Source organism: Ananas comosus, linkage group 15, assembly GCF_001540865.1.
Source record: "Ananas comosus cultivar F153 linkage group 15, ASM154086v1, whole genome shotgun sequence".
In the NCBI taxonomy this organism is placed as follows: domain Eukaryota; kingdom Viridiplantae; phylum Streptophyta; class Magnoliopsida; order Poales; family Bromeliaceae; genus Ananas; species Ananas comosus.
In genome coordinates this window covers 5,616,586-5,640,100 of record NC_033635.1, presented here as the reverse complement: position 1 = coordinate 5,640,100, position 23,515 = coordinate 5,616,586, and the positions used below count along the sequence as shown (strand labels likewise).

The 23,515-nt window shown below is 40.2% G+C and overlaps 1 protein-coding gene and 1 long non-coding RNA gene across 2 annotated transcripts; one reads left to right on the top strand and one right to left on the bottom strand.

Moving 5' to 3' along the window:
* LOC109721710 (dicarboxylate transporter 1, chloroplastic) lies at nucleotides 1,422-8,288 on the bottom strand. Its single transcript, XM_020249461.1, has 3 exons — nucleotides 7,327-8,288; nucleotides 3,414-3,635; nucleotides 1,422-2,012 (listed from the first exon to the last, which is right to left on the bottom strand). Exons 1-3 carry the CDS (start codon nucleotides 7,921-7,923, stop codon nucleotides 1,650-1,652), a joined length of 1,182 nt encoding a protein of 393 aa, XP_020105050.1. The 5' UTR covers nucleotides 7,924-8,288; the 3' UTR covers nucleotides 1,422-1,649.
* LOC109721147 lies at nucleotides 19,806-22,795 on the top strand. The gene is made up of 3 exons (XR_002219151.1): nucleotides 19,806-20,646; nucleotides 20,734-20,830; nucleotides 22,266-22,795. It is a non-coding gene; the product is annotated as an uncharacterized LOC109721147 (long non-coding RNA).

Here is a 23,515-nt window from a genome sequence, read left to right as displayed (position 1 = left end):
TATTATTCTTTTTTACATAGGAGGTAATCTCATCACTATCGATACAAAGCCCTAAAATTTAAAAATAATGCTTTTAATTGCATGCAACCAAATGTTTATTTATAGTTGTAATGATTTTTTATTACATCCAACCAAATAGGATATATGTAATTATAACTACTAAAATTTCAACTGCATGCATCTCTAGTAATATTGCATTTCTAAGTAATCCAACCAAATGGCCCTTTAAGATTCGAGACGCAGCATTTTAACCTCAACTTTACCGGTTTAATAAGTATACTTCATCTAATTCTCGCGACCATAAATTTATTAAAGTAATTAGATTAATTTCGACGTCAAAGTACCGTTAACTGAGTCAAATCAAATAAATTTGAAAGATTAATTAGATAGGAAAATTAAAATTTTAAAAATGCTAGACAGCCGATTCAAAAATGGTCCATACGTCAAGTAAGTAATGTAAGCTTTTACTTTTTTATCTTTTTGTTGTCAATGTAAGAAAATGTAACGACTCACTTCTCAAGGAGTCATTCTTCCTAGGACTATTTTGGTCCTAGCACGCTTAACTTTTTTAAGCTCTTGAGTCTAGCAACCGTTTAAAATGTTATAACTAGGCTAAGATATTTAGCCCTATTATATCTTATATATAGGACTATATAGAGTCTTACAGAGAAGTTTCAATATGCTAATTTAACAATGCAAGAAATACGGGTAATCAAGTAGAAGAATCCAACTTTGATGCAGCTTTCGTTTAAAACAAACTGTGCAAAAGAGCTGAAGTGATGCATCAATTAAACAAAGCAACCCCCTGGAATATCTCTCAAGTTGTTTAAAGCCTACCCAAACAGATTTAGTACAATATCTCTAATACAGATGCTGCCAAGTACTAGTTTAAAGCACACACCTAACTAGTCCCCAGCCCATTACCACCATAACTGTGAGACCCCAGATAATCCTATATATGAGATATAATAGGGCTACACTCTTAACCCAGCTTAAACATTTTGGGTGGTGGTAAGGCCCAAGAGGTTAAGAGAGTTAAGCGTGCTAGGACGGGAATAGTCCTAGGATGGGTGACCCCCCGGGGAGTTGGGGCGTCACAATAACCAACGATGTTTTCCCTACACCAGCTGCTCTGATGCTTTAAAGCTCCATAAAATCCGAAAACAACTTAGGGCTCCACCCATTTAATAAATATTATCCGGTTCCAACAACAAGGTGGCAGGATCTCGGCAAGAAACATCCTCAATCCAAGTTCTATCACCTGTTCTTGGCGATTGATTAAGAGGAAGTTGATGAAGCTCTGAGTTGCTTTTTCAAGTTTCAGTGCAGTTTTAAACCATCAAAGCGGCTGTTGTAGGAGATTTGCATGCTTACCAAGAAACGCAGAATGAATGACCAAATTTTAACAAAAAGGACGAAAGAAATTTGACAAAATTGCATCATATTAAGTTAAAAAAAAAATGGTGTACAAGTTCAATCTGTACTCCGCTAGTTCGTCTTCTGCCCATCCAATCATGCCAAAATAATTATTCACTTCAAATTTTCTAAAAGAACAAAATTTTTCCGTGTTCCCAGGATATACTCCAGGTATAGGCCACAATACCTTTCAAAATTAAAAATCAATGGCTAAAATTATAAGAATGAGCTGCTCACCACAAGCCGATGGTCTTCCACCAAAAGCCTCCAAGACCGAGCCAGATAATTATATTCACCACGGACATGAGGAACCCATATCCCCACCACTGAGTGAGGGGGACATAGTTGGCCCCATAGAAGATGGGTGCGGAGCCAATACCATAGTGGGTGAGGCCGCCCATTAGGTTGGAGAGGAACGAGAGAACCATTGCCGCAAAGAGGGGAGGGGTGCCCAATGCGCTCGCCACTGATAGGAAGGCCGTGAACATAGCCCCGATATGTGCAGCCCCACTGGCAAAGAAGTAGTGAGAGTAGAAGTAGAGCAGTACCAAGATGCCGAACGAGAGCTGCCATGACAGACCCAGACCTCCTACAAACTGAAATACAGGTGAAAGTTACAGTTAGGATAGATGAAACTTTCATTTGATTTTGTACTAGTCCAAGTTCAATTGTCAAAATAATCAAAACTGATGATTTAAAGATGTCGCAGAGGAGAATAAATAGTAATGACCATGAGAGATGGCACTAAATCCTTGTGAGTTGTGATACACATAAAAATCTTGATAAGGAAGAAACATGCAGATAAAGATTCTAATTAGATATCATAGACTTCAATGAGAGGATGGAATCTCAAGATTTCCTTGAATGGCTAAGAAACGATGAGAGTTTTCTTTTGCGCGATGGATAAACGAGGCAGTTCAAATGCAAATTACATGGTGCAGCCCATATATGTTAAGAATGATGACAAAAAATCGACGAATATAGCTAAAAAATATAAGCTAACATAAAAGACATATTAGAGAGCATTTCTTTATCAAACAACTTCTCTTGCATCACATGCAAAGATTAATAATACTCCATCGAAATGATGGTTGTATTGGTACGTGTACCAGGAAGGTCTCTTGACTGAGTAAAATCTCTCTCTCTCTCTCTCTCTCTCTCTATACATATATATACATATATATACATATACACATATATATATATATATATATATATATAAGAATAACCTCACTCCCATGTTGGATGGAAGCAGGTCATAAACATAAAGACAGCAGGTTAATATGTTAGGATCCCGGCAGAACCATACCATATTGTTCTGAGGAATTAATTGATCTAAATACCTTTAAATCTTCAAGAACTCACCCTAACTGCCAACTAAAAGAAAATCAGGTCCAAGATTTTGTATGAGAAAAACCTTTGGTGCTCTGTAGATAATCCCCGATACTTTGCACACACACAAGCTGGTCTACACTGTTAATCTATAAGGGGAATGAGAGTAGAGCTCACCAAATTACTGCATGATTGCATCAAGTAGCAATTCAAAACAAGAGTTCCTCATTCCTCTAGCTTATACAATGGTCATGCATTGTACAAAGGTGCATCTGCTATAGTGCTTATCTTTTCTGTCAATCACAGGGTGCAAGCATTCATGCAGAAATAATATGACTCTTAGCTCGAGAACCAGGGACAAAATGAACTCATGGTTAGCTCAGCAAAGAGCTAATTTTAATCAAAATCACATGTACCTAAGCTATGTTACTAAAGACCACATGTTAGTATGTTACATCACAAGTAAATTCAAGAGGACCTTTATCAACGGTATCTGCATGAAAGCCACCATATCAACTTAACTCTTAAACATCTATACTGAAGCTGTTTAGGCTATAGATAATCAGACTTTAGTAACTATACCAGAAAAAAAAAGTAACTTTATTTCTACCCCAAGATTAAAAAAAAAAAGGAACTAAAAAAAGAAGAAAATAATGTAATCATACCTTTACAACTGTTTGACTAAACCAGGAGATCAAACCGTATTTGTTGAGATAGCCAGCCATTGCTATCAGCGCGGCAAACCAAGTAAGTGTGTCCCACGCAACTGATTCTGCCAAACACTCCTTCCATGTTACAACACCTGTTATGAGAAGAATGGATAAACCAAGAATAGCTGCAGTCACAGCATCGACATTCAGCACCCCACCAAATATCCAGAGCCCCACCTGGTTGAAAGAAGAAAACGAGTTGTAAGCAAGAGAAAGTTCTTCCAATTCAGTTATAGATAGTCTTCAAATCGTCTGTCTAAGAATGATTGCTGCACACATAAACAGGTTTCTGAGCAACAAGAACATTGCTACTATGTTTCAGAGTGCAGGTAGAAGCTCAGATAGGCAAAAAGGTGAATCTTCACAGGCGGAAACTGTTTAAATCAATTCCTGTAGAGCATAGCTCTACCTGTTTAGAAACTTTTTAAGTGGTACTCCCGGTTTTACGAGAATCTCTACATGATATAGAAATAAAAGGACACACAAAAACGGAGTAAGATTTTAGGGGAAACCTCAATTTACAAACACATAAAAACAACTTGTCTGTAATTAAAAATTTTCCCCCCTAGCCTAAAGTTTTATGCTTTTTATACTTAAGAGCTATTGTCCTTAATGAACAATCATATCGATTCTTGATGAACAATCATATCAATCTTCTAATTTATCTCTAATTGAATCCTCGTAAGATGAAGAAATTGGACACCTCGGGAACCACATAAAACAGCTTACAGCACAAGAGATCGTGATCAAAGGGCTACAAGTGAAGAAAACTCCACTATTGCCACCACATTTCAAGGAGCATCCCCACAACAACACAAAGAGACCACTGAATCTGATCCATATATATAGCAGTTCTGACAAAATAATAGGAGTACCATCGCAAAAATATGTGGATCCATTCCATCTTAATTCATCCACGGAACTATACTCCGTATTCTAGTTGATCAACAGCAACAATCATGCAAACATGATACATGTGAAACCAAAACAATTTGTGTGGAGCGTCATTGTCAGCTTTTACAATCAGAGTGCATAGGTGGCATGATTGATTGTAGAGCTTGGCATGAATCAAAGGCAAAACTTCCACACTGACCGTGAATCGATGCATTCCAAATCGGCAGATTAGATCATCATATGGTACATTGTTTTGATTTGGATCAAGCTTTTGTTTATATCTAGTTCACTGAGTCTGACTGGGTCTATATTCGTCTGTTTTGAATGAATTAGGGACCTACTTGCATTGAATTTAAGTCAAAATTCCAATATGCTAGGGGGATTTTATTTCTAATTTTCATCATATTTTTAGGTTTAGGAGATTGTGAGAAAGTCAAAGTTGCAAAAATTAAATGGTCCTTAGACTAGTTGTCCATTCAAAGCTGGATTGGAAATAGGTTACATGGCTAGGATTGGATAAGAACATACATTTAAGTTTCAATAAGATTAAGTTATCTTCACTTGAATGAGCTCTTATCTAATTCCTTTTACTATAGATTGAAAAATGAGGTAAAGACAAAAACTAAAGAACACATTTGCCAATAATAATATATAAACTCAGGGTTTTTGACCTAGGTGCCATCTTATACTCCTGCTCAATCGCTGTCTTCTTTCTCTTTCTACCACAGTACTGCACATAAGATCTGAAATTGCTCCCTCCACCAACCTTTTTCTCCACATTTGGGGCTTCTGTCTTTCAGGTCTACATCATTATCCATCAATATATTACTTGGCACTGTTCGTGCTTCCAATGCCACAATAATCTCATGGTGCTTACTTTGTGAACAACTATATTGGTCAAGATTCTGACGACATGGCCCTATTAAGGGAATCAGTACATAAGAACCTCTAAAAAAGTAGAAGACAACCAGCGCTAAGATGTAAGCAACTTATTGAAGGAAACAAATCTTTCTGCTTTTCTTTCTGAGATCTTAGCTGAATTATTTGTTCTGGTCTAGTTTCCATCTCTCCAATATCCAGCATGAATAGATTAACCTTAAGCTTTCCTTCCTTTGCATGTTACTGGCATTCTTTAATGTGATATAAGTTTTCTTGGATCTTTCAGAAATTATTATCCCCCATCACAACTTCTCTTCTATGCATTTATGCCAATTGACTTTTTATAGTGATTAGCCTCTCTATAAGATGACTGACAAGAGAATTTCTGTCCTACACTTTCAGTTTAGCATAAACTAATGAGCATTCAGTTAAATTGCAAGAAAATTGCTGAATAACATGCTTAAGACTTGAATAATACATTCTTCAATTGAATGCATTGATTAATTCGCACAAACTCATTAACAAAGTTGATGTAATAAGTCAGACAGCAACCTGTTTGATTTTAGATCTCAATAGCCTTAATTGAGGACAAAAATGAGGAATCGTGGATGAAAATGGTATGACCACATATGAAATAGATGTGAATACGTTGGTCGAAAAATTACAATGGCTTAACCTTAACTGTGAGTCTGTGAAGTAGACTCCTTAGGCCAAACAAAGATGCAAAGTGCAAACATGAAGGCTTCATTGCAGGCAGAATGGAAATAACAACCATAGACTACCCTTTACAGAATAGCACAAGGTTTAATCTTAGAGAAAATAAAATACCCACTAAAGACATTACTCAAATCAACTCTTTCAGAGATGTAAATTGGCATAGAAGAACTTTTCAAACTTACAACAACAAAGGAAATATTGTCATTATAGCTTATCCAGAAAACTTAAGCACACCAGAAGGACATTTAGCTCAAGAGATATAAAGCTTACAGAGAACACTCCTGTGAAAAATGGTATAATATACTAATGGAAGGATTATTTTTAAAAGCAGTAAACCTCAAACGAACCAAAATCCAAGGAAAATGACCGCAAAAAAAACTGGAAGAGATGCGTAGCTAGATCATTTGTGGTTTTGTATTAATAACTGTTTTAAGTTGTTCAGCAATATTAGAATCTTCATGCCATCCTTATATATTCAAAAAACTGATGCGATGAATATTTAATAAATGATCAAAGAGGCTGGAAAGCTTCATCCTAAACTAATAGCTTTAGCTTCGCAAAGCTATCTTTGTGGTTTCTAATTTTGACAACAGTTGTGGATAAGATTCAGCAGCAGCAATCAAAGAAACTAGCGCAAAAGTCCAATTACATAAGGGTAAACTACACTACTAGTCACTGAAGTTTTAATCAAGTTTCATTTCAGCCCTCGAGTTTCAAGTTTGACAGTTGACACCCAAACTTTAAAATTGATCCACTTTAGTCCTTGCTCCTTTTTGTTAGAGGAAAAATTACAGCGTACACCCAATGTATCCGTACATCTTTGCATCATGAATCAATATCGCCCTCCATCTATCTCATACTTTCAATTTAACCATTCAACTTTGGAATAGAGAAAATGTTGCAACTCTATAGGTCGTGGTATTGAAATATGAGATGAGATGAAGGTCGGTGCAAATGTGGCTCATGGGTGTACGATGCACTCGACACAGACAATAACTGTTCCTTGAACGGACTATAGACTGAAACACTTTGGAAAGTTCAGGGCTTCACATGTGGAATTTAAAAATTTGAGAAATAAAATTAAAAGTTGATTAAAAATTTAGGATCTACTAGCACAATTCACCCAGTACCAGAAAAGCACAAACATAGGCAGATAATCACACAAATAGGAAGCAAAGGAAATGATCAGTGGTTACCTAATTGGTCCTAATAATAATCAACAATTTTGTAGCTAGAGAAAAAAAAAAAAAAAAAAAAAAATCTTGCTCCTTCATTGGTGATCCAGCTTATGTACTTAGATAATAAATGGAAAATATCACAGAAATGAAGGAGGGGGAAGACAAAAGAAAAAAAGGAAAAGTTAAAAAAGTGAATTTACCGTGAGAAGTAGAGTCCCGGTCATGATGATTTCGTTCTTGGTCATAGGCCCCATCTTCTCCAGCTTCTCCCTTGCGAGCTTGGGAGCATCGGGGCTACTCTTCACAGTGGGCGGATAGATGATGTAGAGCAGCAGCGGCACCACAACGAGCGAGACCAGCCCCGGCACGATGGCGGCCACTGCCCAATCGGTCCAGCCAATGGTCTGCTTGATGGTGTTGTAGGTGAGGTTGGCGCTGAGCGGGTTGGCAGCCATGGCGGTGAGGAACATGGACGAGGAGATGGCCGAGGTCTGGAAGCAGGTGAGCATGAGCCAGGCCCCGAGGCGGCGCTCGGTCCCGTCGCCGGCCCTGCTGCCGCAGGCCTCGGAGAGCGCGAGGAGGGCCTCGCTGAAGACGAGGCTGTAGCCGAGGCCGAGGGAGGAGCTGCCGAAGAGGGAGACGAACTGGTAGGCGACGCGGTTGCCGAGGCCGGTCTTGATGAACCCGCGGGCGAAGAAGAAGGCGAGGGCGATGAGCCAGGGGATGGGGTCGCCGAAGGCGGAGAACGCCGCGGAGAAGGTGAGGGTCTTGGTGAGCACGGAGGCGCCCAGGCCCATCAGGGCCACGGCGCCGAGGGGCAGGGGCTGGGTGATGATGCCCACGATCGTCGCCAGGAAGATGGCCAGGAGCTGCCACGCGTTGCGGGGGACCCCCGCGGGCGCCGGGACCAGCCAGAGGACGACGCCCGTGGCGATCGACGCCGCCAGGGGCTTCAGGGCCGCGCCCTGCGGAAGGAGCGGCGGAGGCGGCTGCTGCGCGGATCGCGGTGGAGATCGGGGCGCGGCGGAGGCGCAGGCGGAGGAGGGGTTTGGGGCATGGCGCGGGGGAGGAAGAGAGGGAGGAGGAGACGGATCGAGATGCAAGGGCTTGAGGAGGAGGAGGGGAGTGGGTAAGGAGGCAGCGGCGGCGGCGGCGGAGCGAGAGGGAAGGGAGCCCTAGGTTGCAGGTGAGGACGGAGGACGCCATTAGCGAGCTCGGATCGGAGCTCCGCAGCGGCGTATTCGAATTTTGACTCCAACAGGGGCGGAGAGGAAGAAGCAGCCCTGAGCCCCGCCAAGACCCAAAAAAAAAAAAAAAAAAAACGAGGTAAAGAGCCGGTTACTATCGAAGGACGGAGTTGCGCGGCCGGTCGCATTGTTGATGGAGGATCGGTTGTAGGAGGGGGACGGGAATATTTTTGCGGGCAGTCGAGTGTCTGTACACTTGTAAAGTCCGTAGAAACGATTGGATTGGAGATTGGGAGTGACACGGGCGTTCCGTTCAGCGCGAGTGATCTCTCGAATCGCGAAAGCGTCGTTTTTGTCCACATGATATAACAGCAGTCTGGAGCGGGGAATCTCGGGGCGGGACTTTTTTTCAGCTGGTGGTTGGGACTTGGAATTGTACAACTGACGGCTGAAACAGAGGCAACTACCGCTTTTTTCTTTTTTCTATTCAGAAACGCGAAAGTAATAATAATAATAACCAAATAATCATCATCCATCGATCATAATAATAATAATAAAATTAGTTTTGAAAATTTTCAAATTTAATTTGTATTTTTTAAATTTGTCGTTTATCCAAAAATGTATAAAGTATGCATATTAAACTTTTTTGTATATATATGTTTCGACGTATTGATGATAAAATACCATTTATAAGAGTGACAGACCATCCAACTTGCTATCTTTAGAGTGCAGGAGTATAAAATTCTCCTAAATAGCATGATAAAAAATGCAAATGGAGTAATATGTTTTTGCTTTTTCTACTTTCTTTTTTTTTTTGTTTCATATTTTTTCTTTTGTTTTTTGTCTCGACAATAGTTTAGAGTATATAACTTTATACACAAGATCATCTGCCACGAGAAAGCAGTAGCACCTTGTTGCTGTCAAGCGCTCTTTGCACTCTTTGCTTTGTCGCTTGCCGCATCCACCAATGCACCTACCTCCACACTGTAGGAAAATCTTTCTGATCTTTTAGTAAGATATTTTTTAAAAAATAATTCAAAAGTTTAATTTCAGTTTTAGAAAAATTTCAAAAAGAAATTAAATAATAAATACTGTAGAGAAAAATATTAGGCCTACAGATCAAGGTGTGCAGAGCACAGTCCTAAAAGCGAAATTGTCCCTCCATGTGCGAGACTTTACAGCAATTACTTTAAGCGATATAACATCCACGTTCCACCGAGTCGGCACGTTTTCAAGATGGCGCAAGATGAACCCAACAAACTTTAGGAGATTCAATGAAATATTAGAAAACTCGGTGAAAATCATCGTAAAATATTAATGACGAGAAAACAGAAGAAGACGAGGTAGAGATTAAGACCCTGCGCGCGTCGCCGCCCGCCTCGTGCTCGTGCCGTGCGTGTGTGTTTAGTCGAGAACATAATTCTTATTTTCTCCCAAGTAATTTAATTAAGAATGAAAGAATATATAAATAACAACAACATACTTTTAATTTTCAGTGTGGAACTAATCCTCACATGTGAAAATTTTAGTATGAGCTCCCAAGCAAGGCTCATCAATTATTGGGCTGCCCAAGAGTCTTAATAAGTTTTAAATCACCAAAAAATCAAAATAAATTCTAACACACACGAGACTAGGTCTAAAATGAGATCGATATGTTCTCCTCCCTTTTTTGCCCCCTCTTCATTAACCTCCTCAAAGAAGAAGAAGAAAGAAGAAAGAAGAAGAATAACAAGAAGGTTTAATTACACTCTATTACACTATACTTTAGTGTTGTTTTTATTTATTGCATAGTACTGTAATTTTTTACAAAAAAAATACTATTGTATTATTATATTTTATCAATCTCTAAGCTATATTTTAGATTTTTTCATTTTTCTATTTTATACTATTTTCTTTTCTCATGGATATCACTAAATTGTTTTTTTCTCGCTAATTTCTATATAACAGTTAAGAAATCTACTATTTAATTTAGACAAAGCTTAACAATATTATTAAAAGACATAGGTTAAATAGTAGAAAAAATGGAAAATAAATTGTCATGCCCCGAGGTCCCTTTTCAGTTTAAAACAAAGCGGAAAAGCGTCTGAATTTTTTTTTTTTTTTTGAAAACCTGACCTCAGGGTATGCCAGATCCGCCACAGATACAGGGAATCCGCTGTTCATACGGACAGAGTCTCCCCTGTATTTGCACGGCGTCGATCAAATACACAGTACAACCAGGATACAACCACAAGCAGATGAATATAAGGATAACTATACATTCATACATTTACCATTCATATCACAGTTTTACATTCCAGGTTTAGACAGAAATCCACAAAAATCTTTTGAAAGCTGTTTCCTACACAGAAACCTTTATTCTTTTAAAAACGCTACCACGAGGGGTAGAAAAGCACCCGAGCACGACTTGTGCTACGAGTGGAAGCAAACCCAATTACCACGGGCCCAATCACTCAATTCCCGTTAGAAACGCGACACGCGCGACAAAGCGACTTAAGGCGCAGCGAGCACGCGCGCAGCGTCACCGGCCGCCACGAGGCCTTCCACTCGTGCCGGAGACCGTGCGACTTTAGAAAGTCGCTCTCGCTACAAACAGGATTAGCTGGGGACGAAACGTACATGCTAGGTATTTTCGGTACTTTAGTGTATTTTATTACACTAAAGTACACAGCTACCCCCGAAAATACGGCAAACGAAGCAGCATCGACGACAACCGTCGCTCAATCCCGACTCCTATTGGAGACCTGACTAGCAGGTTCCGGGGTTCGGAAACGTTCACAGCCTTTCTCTGAAAGCCGCGCAAAGAGCCGCTTTAGGCGGCTGCCTTGCGCCCTAGCCAAGCCTAAGGAAGGCTGTCACGAAGCACTACTTAACACATCAGCGACTCGGAACAGCCGACCAGTGAGCGTAGTAAAACTCCCAAGCCTTTACTGCCCACTCGCTGCCATCCAAGGCCACAGCTTAATCTGTGAAGGCCCTTGGGCCTAGCTTTACTAATAGGCTGCTATTAACAAAGCTGCACTCCTCACCACAAACGACGGTACTACGTGCTAATGAGTACAAATCACCGTCGCCTACTGAGCATCGTGCTCAGCCATGCAAGGCCCTGTCAAGCACCCAGGGCTGCCTCAGGGCCACGCTAAAGCCCTGAAGGCCGTTCAATGCTATCAGCCAAAATCCTTTGGCTAGTAGCACCCAAACAAACACTCCAACATTCTCGATCACCAAACAAAAAACACCCAATCTGAGATTGGGCCACCTGGGAAGAATCCAGGCCAACTACGAAGAAGGTGTCTGCTCTCTGACCGTGGCATAAACACGTCCACCCATGAAGCTAGGCTTCAGCCATGTCACCACGTGCGAGCCACTATAAAGAAGATAGGGACAAGAAAATAACGATAAAAGCATAATATATAACTCGAACGTAGGGGCAACAAAGATGGTATGAGATGAGTAAACAAAGATACGAATCATAGTACACATCCTCATCTCATCAAATAGGAATACACTATGGCCACTGGACTAACCAGCCAAGAGCATGCAACAAAGCCACTGGACTAACCAGCCAAGAGCATGAAACAAAGCCACTGGACTAACCAGCCAAGAGCATGAAACAGAGCCACTGGACTAACCAGCCAAGAGTATGAAGCAAAGCCACTGGATCAACTAGCCACGAAAATAGAATATAGACAACTGGACCAACCAGCCAACAACGTAATACATAACCCAACCAGACAAAGAACTGAAGACAGCAAGCTACTGGGAACTCCAGCCATATGGGATTCCCCACCCTAACAGCCGATCGTGGCTGCCTACTAATATCAAATGAGTCAAGGTGACAAACCATACAAACACTAGATCAGTCAGTCGAAGTACTCAGGGCAGCAGCTACTGGAAACTCCAGCCACATGGGACTCCCCATCCTAACAGCCGACCACGACTGCCATCAAGACCTGATATAGCTTATGTGAGGACACTGGATAGCCAGCCAAGAACGCAAGCATGAAAATCAACTGTAGCTCGTCATAGATGTATGATAGAAATAAATGAGACGGACCAACAAGATACACATCATAGGACATATCCCCATCTCATCTACCGTAAGCATATATGATATGAACACTGGACCAACCAGCCAAGAGGACAAACGTAGCCACTGGACAAACCAGCAAGCAATGAAAGGCATATAACTGGATAGAACCAGCCAAGTGCAACAATGAGCTACTGGATGTGCCAGCCAATCGGGGCTCCCCGCCACTAACAGCCGACTAACGGCTGCCAACCGATAACTAGTATAGACGTAACTAGCGGTGTCGAGCTCACGTAAAGTGCATGTGGTCGCCCAACTAGGGGGCGTCCTCCCACAAGAAAAGGCCTTTTCACCAGCATGTAGGCTGGGCACTCGGGTCGCCACAAGAGAAACACGATCCCAATGTACGGTCCACACTCGTCTATCACCGAAAACGGACTCCAGGAATCTGGCTGTGCCGCCAAATCTAACCCATGAAAACCTGAAGAGCAGGCCAACTGCGTATATCGATATCATCGTCAACAACGTATATATGAAGATCAAGAAAGAAATGTCAACAGAACGATGATATCAAAACTATAGGAACATACGAACGTCAACATATAATGTCATCGCCATCAACACAAAAGTATATATATATAGAGCAAGTAAGTAATAGCAACGATGACATAAAATGAATGGGTATGACAACCAATAGAGAAGGACTAGGCCACTCATGAGGAGCGGAAGAAGCTGAACGCCATGGGTGACCCTCCCCTCTGTACAAATGTACAAGAGTGGAGGGGGTAGTAAAAAATCCATAGCGCCCGCTACTCATCACCCTGCTCTGCACTCCATGCACACATCGCCAGCTATCTCGAAGGCTGGGTCCAATAAAGCTAAATCAACAATAGGAACCATAAAGACAACTATATATCAAATCAACCAAATACACCAAGTCATTTAAAAATGTAAGCTTTTACACCTAAAGACCTAAAACATTTTATTTTCTANGCCCCGTCTCTCACAGAAAATTCTAAATCTTCTGTTTTCATTCCGATTTCAGCACAAGATACTTCTAACTCATATTTCACTTCTCCAAATCCAATAAAAATAGTATCTCATACTATTTTTATTTTTATTTTTATATTTAAATCCGGTATATTACACTCCGAGGGGTCCGGAGGTGGTGCTGGCCGGCGGCGGGCGGCAGCCGGTGGCGCGGCGGCGGAGATCAAGCCCACATAGCTCCTCTCGGGTTCAAGGGCGCCGGCGGCTAGGCGGAGGTCGGAGGAGCTCGGGACGGCGACAGATCGGCGCTGGAGGCTGAGGGGAAGGCCGTGCATCCTACGATGGGGGGCGGCGACGCTCGGGGGCGGCGCGGCTCCAAGGTTCGCCCGCACGGGTCAGGGCGGGTGCGGGAGCTCCCAGCGACAGCCGGCGGCGTGCGGGGACGACGGGGGAAGCACGCCGGAGGTCACCGGGGTCGGCTAGGAGGCGGCGCGGCCGAAGGAAGGTAGTGGCGGCGCTCGAAACTCGAGGTTGGCCCGGCTCGGTCTGGGCTGACCAGGGCTGGCCGCAGCTCCCCAAGGCGGCTCCGGCGACGTCCGGGGATGGCCGGAGCCAGGGGAAGAACGTGCTGGAGGTGGATCACGGCCCGGGGCTTCCTTCCAGAGGTGGTGGAGCCTCTCTACCTGCTCTCGGCCAAGGTGGGGGAGAGGATGGCCGAGAGGGTGGACTGGGAAGGCTGCTGGCGGGTTTCCAGCGGCCGGAGCAGCTCGCCGGCGGCCGGGGCGCGCGCACGGGCAGGGCAGGGCTCAGCTGGGGCGGCAAGGGTGGTCTGGGTCAGCTAGGGGCGGATTAGGGTTAGGGTTTCTATAGTGAACCCTAACTACATTATATATGTAGGGTAACAAATTGCGCCAAAGTCCCTCCAAACTCAGCAATTCAATCCGAATCCCTCACGGCGTGAGTAAAACGCACGAATACCCCTCCATGCCCGATCTCTCGCGAAACGGTACATAAAATATCGCGACTTTTGCGAAATTACCGTTTTGCCATCACTGACCTCTCCTCGATCAACGCGCGATCTCCGCAGATCCGTCCGTCAGATTCGCGAACGGATTGCACCAGTGCGATCAGCACCTCGGAGACAACAAAGCTACACATACGATTCAACTCGATCGACCACGGATTCACAACAAAATCCAACCTTCTTCCAATAGAAGGAAACACACACACAAATACATATAAAACATGTATTTTTGGATTTTCTCGAAATCTGTGCGTCAAACTCAAAATCCATCAGCGCCACTAGTTCCAGAATAGCTGAACCGGTCGAAACGAGCTATTGGACTGATATGAACGGAGTCCGATACGCACCAGAAGCCAACTCTACTCCGTGGCTTCTCCGGAAAACCGGAGTTACTATTCACTTAAGTGAAAACTAAAAAATCGTGTATCTTCTCCATTTTAGCTCAGTTTCTCCTGAAACTTGACGAGTGCTTATGTAATTAAATTACACACATAAACATCATCAACAGAGAGTTTAGTTGTACTGTCAAAAATCTCAGTCCTTACATAAATTTCCATAAGACACTCACTAAAAGTATATATCGAATTATTTTTTTTATTATTTTTATATATTTTGTTACTTTTCATGTCAAAATATATTGAACCTATGCTCAGCACTTTTAATCAGTATTTTTGAATAGTTTTTATATAAAATTATAGGTTCATTGCTTATACCATAAGAATTGAAGAAAAAAATAGTTGAGATTTACAAATGCCCTTGAAAAAAAAAAATTAGTACAGTATAAGAAGTGAAAAAGAAAATCTATAAAGTTCAAAGTACTATAAGAACAATAATAAGACAGAAGGAGAAAAGAAAGAAATTGAAGAAGCAAAAAAGGAAGAAGAAAAAAAAGAATTAGTAAAACAAAGAAGAAGAAGAAGAGAAATGTTGCACAATTTATACTTTGTATTTCACCATTTATAGTTTGTTGCATTATTTAAAAGAGTATTGCACTCTTTCTTCTTTCCGCATTACTATTTAAAAGAGTATTTGAAAAAATATTATACTATTGAGATTTTGTTTTACCATTTGAAAAAGTATTGTACTAATTGACGAGATACCGCATCATTTGAAATGATGCAACATACCATCAAATGTTGCAATACAATTTAAAATCCAAATTTTAATATAAAAAAGGTGTTATATTCCACTAGAAGTATAACTGACAAATCATAATATAATTTAAAATTTTACTAAATTTTAATATTCCTAAAAACTATGTCACATTTCATAAAAGTAGAACTGACAATTTATAAAATAATTTGTCTTCAAGAAGAAAGAATATTTTAATCTAACAAAGAATAAAATTTAGAATAATAACAAAAAAAAAAATAATATAGTAAGATAAGAAGAAAGCGAAGCAGGACTGCTGTACTCTTAGGAGCATGGAGGCCTCCGTACTCCTGAGCCGTTTTCGATGATAGAATTTTCGAATCGACGATCGGCTTTATTAGACTTTATCTAGTGTACTTGAAGTTTCTAAAAAATAATTTTTGCGATTTGTCGATATCATTTACCTAGTGATCGAAAGAATTCAAAATCAATAATTTTTAATGATTGATGTCTACCGTTTCCAAGTTTAACGGTGTAAAAGTATTCAAATCAGATAAAATTTGGATACAAAATTTTTTACACTATCTACAACAAAAGCAATATCTCTGATCAAAATTTTAATGTTGTATCAACACTTTTTATAAGATTTTTATTTTCAGTCGTTGATATTAAATCCTTTCAATTGCTACGTAAATGATATCGAAAAATCACAAAAATTATTTTCAAGAAACTTCAAATATGCTAGATCAAATCTAGTGGAGCCGATCGTCGATTCGAAAATTTTATCATTGAAAACTGCTCATGAGCACGGAGATCTCTGTACTCCTAAGAGTACAACAGTCCTGTTTGAAGAAAGAGTGGGATACTCTTTTAAATAGTACAATAAGATTATAAATGATATAACACAAGTTTAAATGATGCAACATATTTGTTGTTATTATTCTTCTTCTTCTTCTTCTTCTTCTTCTTTTGCTTGGTCAACCTCTTCTTTCTTCTTTGAAGTGGTTGATATTGTATGGGTTGCATAAGGATGAGAGGATGTTGTTCTCATTCTTGACTTTGTCATGAGTGGAGATGGGCACGGGGCCAAGAAGGGAAGGGGAGCAATAGCGCAAAGAGCGCTTAATGGCGATGGGTTAGCTACTGCAATTCCACGGAGGACAATCTTGTGTGCAAGATTATACACTCCAAACTACCGTAGAGATAAAAGCAGAAAAAAAAAAAAAGATAAAACAGTAGAGATAAAAGCAAAAAGAAAAAAAGAAGATAAAACAGAAGAAGAAGATAATGAAGAAGAAGCATACTACATTGTTTATACTTACTTTGCACTATTAGTACTTCTATTACACTTCTAGGAGGATACACTCTTACATTTAAAAATAGCAATTTGTTTAGATCACGAGAAAAATAGGTAGTTTGTCACTTTTTTTTACAGTAATTTATCCTCAGAATATAAAAATCTACATACAAAAGAATTTGATACGTATACTTTATATGTATTTTGGACAAATAGTGATTTAGCCAAATTTCTGAAAAAGAAGACTAAATATGCTAGCCAATTTGCATAAAAAATCCACAAGTTTCCGCTTTTGCAAAACTAGGTCACTATTTTTGGATTTTGCAGATTCAGTCCGAATTTTCAAAAATCTGACCAAAATATCTTTATTCTCTTTTCTCTATCTTTTTTTTTATGTTTCTTTTTTCTCTCTGACCCTCCTTCACCGCCTCCGCGACCTTTCTCAACAGCAACAATGACGCCGCCGCCTCCTTTTCCGATACCGGCACCGAAGAAGAAAGATTCAAAGCGAGTACGAATGAGTGGAACGAACAGAGACGATAAAGTCGTGGCCGAGATAGTACTCGCTGTTGCCTGTGAGGGTAAGAATGAAAATATGCACGTGCTTCTTCAAAAAGCACTTCCGGCGAGGGCAATGGCTGCGATAGAGGGCGAGGGAGAAGCCGTGACAAAAAAAAAAAAATTATAGAGAGGAAAAAATCAAAATAATAAAAAATAAAAATAAAAAATATTTTTTCCCAACAGAAAAAATCAAAAATCATAGAAAAATAAAGAAGAAAATAAAATTGAATTGTTAAAATAAAGTTACATTATTTTAAAAAATTTATACTATTTTATATGAAAGTTGCACTCTATGAAATAAAAATTTCACTCTTTGAGATGAGAGTTACACTATTTAGGCAAAAGTTATACTTTTTGGGTACAATTTACATCGTTTCTCTTTCTCTTCCTTTTCTTTCTTCTCTTCCTTCCCCTCCGCTTTCTCATACTTTTTATATGCCCATCTTGGGCCGCAACGCGCACAGTGGAGGCGGAGGAGAGCGCAATAACACTAGAGAAGAGAGCGGCAGAGGCAGAGGTGGCAGCGGCTTGCCTCGCCTCCATCTCACAAGGGGTGTGTAGCTACAAGTGAGGGCTCCCCACCTCGCCTCCATCCCCATCGACGGTTAGGATAACAGTGGTCCCTTAGGGTTAAATGGGTGGTTGGTCAAATATTATAATTTAACGGATAGAAATAGTCAAAGAGATAGATCTAACGGCCGAAAACTTATGAGTACAAAAGCATCTATACTCATAAGAGTATAGTAGCCAGACTATATATATATATATATATAATATAATATAGTATAATATATTAGTATATATATAAATATAATATATAATATATATATATATATGTATACTGCGCTACGAAGGGGCTGTCGTTGGAGCCCCACCGTCGCTGGAGCCCCACCCTCCGCCGCCCCACTGCTACGAAGGGGATGTCGTTGCTATTGCCGTCACCGAAAATGGAGACGCCAAACCTATCCTTGTCGCCATCAATGAGAACCCTTTGGTGGGTGCAGCAAGTGTGGCGCGCAAGGGCACGGGGTCCGAAAGCAATAGGGGTTGGATCGTACGGTGGAGGAAGACGAGATGGATGAGCCGGCGGCACCGACATGGTAGTGGTAGTGGTGGAGGACGACAATCTTGGTGCGGGCAGTGCCGTTGATCGAGGTGATGGCGGGGTAACAAGAACACTCAGAAGCTTCCAGATATGCATCGCTTTCTACCTAATGTAGAGTTACTAATTGCATTTCTTCTAGATACTATTTATTAAAGGCAAGGATTTAAGTGCCGTGGCATGGGGTCATACCGGAAACTTGTCGGCACGGTACGGCACGGTGCGTGCCGATGCGTGCCGGTCAAAAAAATTCTTATGTGTCGACATATAATAGCATGAAATATTTATTTTCTTTAGCAACAATTAAAATATTCTAACTATTTATTATATCTTTTTATCACATCTTTTGAACTTTATTGAGAAAATTACTTACTAATTTAAAGAATAGGGGGTTTTGAGCTGTGCCATCGGCACGGGGTCTGTATCGTGCCGGTATCTTGTTGGCATGGTACGGCAAGACGGATACGGCCCGTGCCGACGGGCACTTAAAACCTTGATTAAAGGTAACTCTCTTTTCTTCAATTTCTATCATTTATTTCAAAATGTACCAAAATTAATCGAATTAAATTTTAAAAAGCATGAACTGATCAATGTTTTTGCTTTTAAATGAATCAAATGCGCCGTATGATCCACGTTTTATCAACGCATAGGAATGAACTATAGACAATATATAGATAAGATGAACTGAAATGCTTCAACAATCGAAAAGTGATATAGCCACAAACACCTCTACAAAATATTTTTCCAGTTCTGTTCTTGAAGGGAATTGTGAGAGTTTCATACTATTTTGAATTAAACCCTCTAGATTTTGCTCTGCTACTTTCAAATCATGTGATTATCTTGGTTGTAATCTCTAGCTTGAAAGAAAAGGAATAGTAAATAAATTGTGTTTTTCTCTATTTGTATATTTACCCCTAAGTAATATGTCAAGTAATAATTTTTAGGTTTGTCTCTACAATTTTACATATTAGTAGGGATACTTATACAAAGAAAATAAAAAAAAAAATCCAAATCGGTCTATTTGAGTCAACTTTCGCGAGGGTGAGAATCAGAGCCAAATAGCGGCCATATAATGAGAGTATGATATGACTGTCATGGACTAGCTCCGATATTATGAGGGGTGCCGTGTAGTGTCCCGAAATTTAATAGTAAAATATTAATTTTTATGGAATGATTACAGTCCATGATTTAATCGACATGTTGAAATCTATCGAGATAAGTTCAATTTATTTTGGATGCAAAAGTGATGTCACAATTAAACTCCGAAACCTCACTTAATTTCAGCTTAGGGCAATTTTTTATCTTGTGCCTAAGACACATTGCACCAACCCCAACCACCCCAAACTCAGGTTTTTGGAGTCTAATGGATGGCTGAAGTGGATTTCTCCTTCTTCCTCTCTATTCCTTCCTTATCCATCCACTTATTCTCCTCCCTCTCCCTACTGTCAGCCCCTGCGCAGGACTCAAGTTGCTGCCAGCAACCAAGCTGCCAGCAGCTTTCTGCAGGCTGGCAGCATTGAGTTAAGACTTTTGGGAGCTATTTGGATATGATTTAATGCTCCATTTTCGAAATTGAAGGCTTGCACTTGTGTGGGGAGAAGTTAGGAGTCAGTCCATACCTTCCTTGAGCTGGAATTGAAGGTTAGTGGCTTTAATTTTAAAGTTTGATCACGATTGGTTCAATGCTGAAATTTCAGGCAGATTTCGTCCACTGTTGGAATTCGTTAAAGTTTGTTCAAATTTTCTATAGAAGCTGAGCTTTGAAAAAGTTGGAAGTGATCTTGACTTTGTCCTCTACTGTGTAGAATCTTGTTTCGATCTATTCGGAGGTAAAATGAAGGAGAAATTTATTTTTTTGTTGAGGTCGAAGACCGAAAAACTGTTTTTCATCGAAGCTGAAATGTTGATCTTTATCTTTTAATTATAATGGAATTTCATGGGAAAATATAAGTTTTTCTTGTAGTGAAAAGGCCTAAGATCACTTGTGAACAAGTCCCAATTCCCAATTTTGCTGTTGGTTGGTTGGTGGAGCAAGAATGAAGTGCAACTTACTGCTGGCAGCTTAGAAGCCAGCAGCAGCTTTGAGATAGCAGCAGCAACAACCTTGGAGCAGGGACAGTAGCAACTAGTTTTGGAAATTAGTTTCAATTTGGACCTTTTTGCTGCAATTGGATGCTTCTAGGGTGTTCCTGAGGTAGAGAGGAACCTACGAATCAAGTTGCAACTATTGGTTTGAGGTGAGTAATGTTGAATTTCATTTTTCCGAGCCGAATAGACATTTGATAGATTTGTGATTCGATTTTTAATTCAGCTCGATCCAACAGGGATTTGTTGAATTTTCTTATACTTGTTGGTGATTCGGGACTGAAGGCACGTGACCGCTGAGCTTCGCTTTAATTTGTGGTCGGATTTGCATACTAGGTGGGTTGAAATTTACCGAAATCGTCGGATTTCCTTCTAAGTTTTATCAACGTCAACATGTGTTTATTGTTGGTTTGGTTTATCCTGCTAGTACTTGAATTCATGGAAATTATAGATTATGCTATAGAATCTGAATCTGGAGTTAAGCTAGTCACTTTATTGTACATGTTGGACCTGGAATTGACTTAGGAGAAAACTATAGATTCTATACTGTCATTTTCTGAAAATTACCAGATTTAGCTTTAGGAGCTGTGGTTTGTTCCTATCGCTGCTGTTTGTATGCGGTAGATACCCAGATTAGTGTAGGGTGAGTTTACGCTCGTGCTGGAATGCCGAGCTTATTTTACAGTAGTGTGTAGACTGTTTCTGTTTGTCGAGTGCCGTCGTAGTTGACGGTGGACCCAGATTTCTGTATTTACATCAGATTGTGCCAAGGGCATGTAAGTTTTGGTTGTTAGACCAGTTAGACCCATTTGCGTTGATTATAGCCTGTGAGAGCCTGATTGAGCTCGGCAGAGACACGCTTGCATATTCGGTTGGGTAGCACCTACGAGTGCCACTCCGGAGTCGGGTTTTGTGCGTTCGCGTTAATGTCGTACTGTTCTGCTTGGACTTGCTCTCCACCGATAACCAGCGTGCACTACAACAGAATTAGGTTATAGGGACACATGTTTGGGACACTTTTGAGTAAGTGTCCCATTTATGCTAAAACTTAAAAAAAACATCTACTAATGCATAAATATAAAGCCCAATCCAACCAAAAATAAAAGATTACTTTACTCAACGCACCACACCCAGTCCATTTGGCCTGATTACAAACAGAAAAGAAAAAAAAAAGAAAAATCAATTACCATCTTTTCTTCTCTCTTCACTCAATCCACTGAAATTCTAGACGAAGAGCCTTTCCTGTTGTCCTCCTCTGCCACCGCAGCCAACGAGATAGAGTTTCGGCGGTTGCTAAATGCTTAAATAAGTGTTGGTAAATTAGCAGCACTCTTTTAGGTTATAGCGACACTCTTTAACTGTCACTATATACCTAGCGACCCCACATATAGCAACACTTTTTAAAAGTGTCGGTAATTTTAGCTAGCAGCACTTTTTTGACATATACCTATATTTAAAAGTGTCGCTATAGACCGTTTTTGTTGTAGTGTGGTGGTGGTTGGTGTAGCTTCGACAGGCGGGACAGGTGCGTTCACAGTCCCTAGTGGGTTGGTTCAGAGATTACATCTTGCTTATATCTACAGATAGCTAGTGTCGGTTAGCGATAGTATAGTGGCATATAACTGTAGAGTTTTACCAACTTCCTTTACAATCCTTTCATATACTTTCTGTAGATTTAGTGGGTGAGCCGTTGAGGTCGGTAACGGTACCGACTAAGTACTACTCCTTTTTGCAGTAGTTCTCACATCCAGTTGTTAACCCTTTTTTGCAGAGTCTTCTTTTGCGGCTACTGCTATCGCTGATTTTGATCGTGGAAAGGGAGTCGTGAGTTAAATCCCTTCCCTAATTGCAGTACTAGAAAAGTACCATCTACAGGTAGTTTTGGGGTATTTTGATTCATTTACATACTTATGCTAGTTTACTCGCTAGAGCGAGGGATGTTTGTATCCTGGAGATTTTGTATGTATAATGAATCTGATGTTTATTTATATATTATGTTAAGTTTAGTAACTCTTTACCTTGTGGTTGTAGCTTGGTTTGTTTACAGGTACAGCAATCGCTTCGTATACAGAAAAAATTTCTTTGTATACGGCGGGTCTGCGGCGTGCTCGGGGAAACATGTGAATCCGGGGCGTGATATGCCGTTTGCTCACTATGAAAATGATCCATCATTGTTTAAGATCAAGATCCCAATTTACTGCTTCTATCGAAATCGATCATATGCTTCTATGTAATCGATTCGCGGTATCGCACGGGTATCTTCACTAGTATCATGTTAATTCCAAATATAGCATTTGCCCACAAGCAACTTAAATTCTATATATCAAAATTAAAAATCCGTTCTTATACTATATACTCTCCTCATGCTATCTCATATTTTTTGTTATTTTTGTGCATATAATAAGCTTGCGAAGGAAACGGTATAAAAAAAAAGTATTGCAATGTGTTTGCCAGTTTTTTTTTTTTTTCTTTATAGGAGAAAAGTTTGTTTATGCTTGTTTCCTTATCATAACAACCAATCTTTAATACTACTCTAAACCCGTCACGATGAATTACAAATATGACATTTTTTTTTTTCCTTTGTATTCTCACCCCAAGATTGTGTACAGTTATTTGAACAACATTAATAGATCCGTCACGTGCTAAGATTTAAAACCTTGATAACCTTTGTCACTTCAATATGTGGATTACGTCAGCTTTAACTACTTCCTACAAATGCATGCATCAATAGTTCAAGTAATGTGTTAATTGATTTCCATTTTCACCCATTTAAACATTTCAAATGAAACAAACGGATTACAAAAGAAATGTTGCACAATAAGAATAGAGCTCTTACTTCGAAACTGTTGCCATATAGTGTGTCCACATTGACCAGTTCTAATTCAACCACTTGTTCAACTCGACTCGGCACTACTAAATCATATCCGAGTGGATTTCATTAGTTTCTTTGTTAACTACAATCATAGCAACACACAAGCCCTTCCATATCATCCAATCCCCTGGTGTTAATTTGTAAATTGG

Excerpts from the sequence above, each read along its gene's own strand:
- LOC109721710 (XM_020249461.1), bottom strand. The coding sequence starts at position 7,923 with ATGGGCCTGGGCGCCTCCGTGCTCACCAAGACCCTCACCTTCTCCGCG. Across the intron at positions 3,636-7,326 it reads CCGGGACTCTACTTCTCACG|GTGGGGCTCTGGATATTTGG; the intron begins GTAAATTCACTT and ends TCTTTCAACCAG. Across the intron at positions 2,013-3,413 it reads TTAGTCAAACAGTTGTAAAG|TTTGTAGGAGGTCTGGGTCT; the intron begins GTATGATTACAT and ends CCTGTATTTCAG.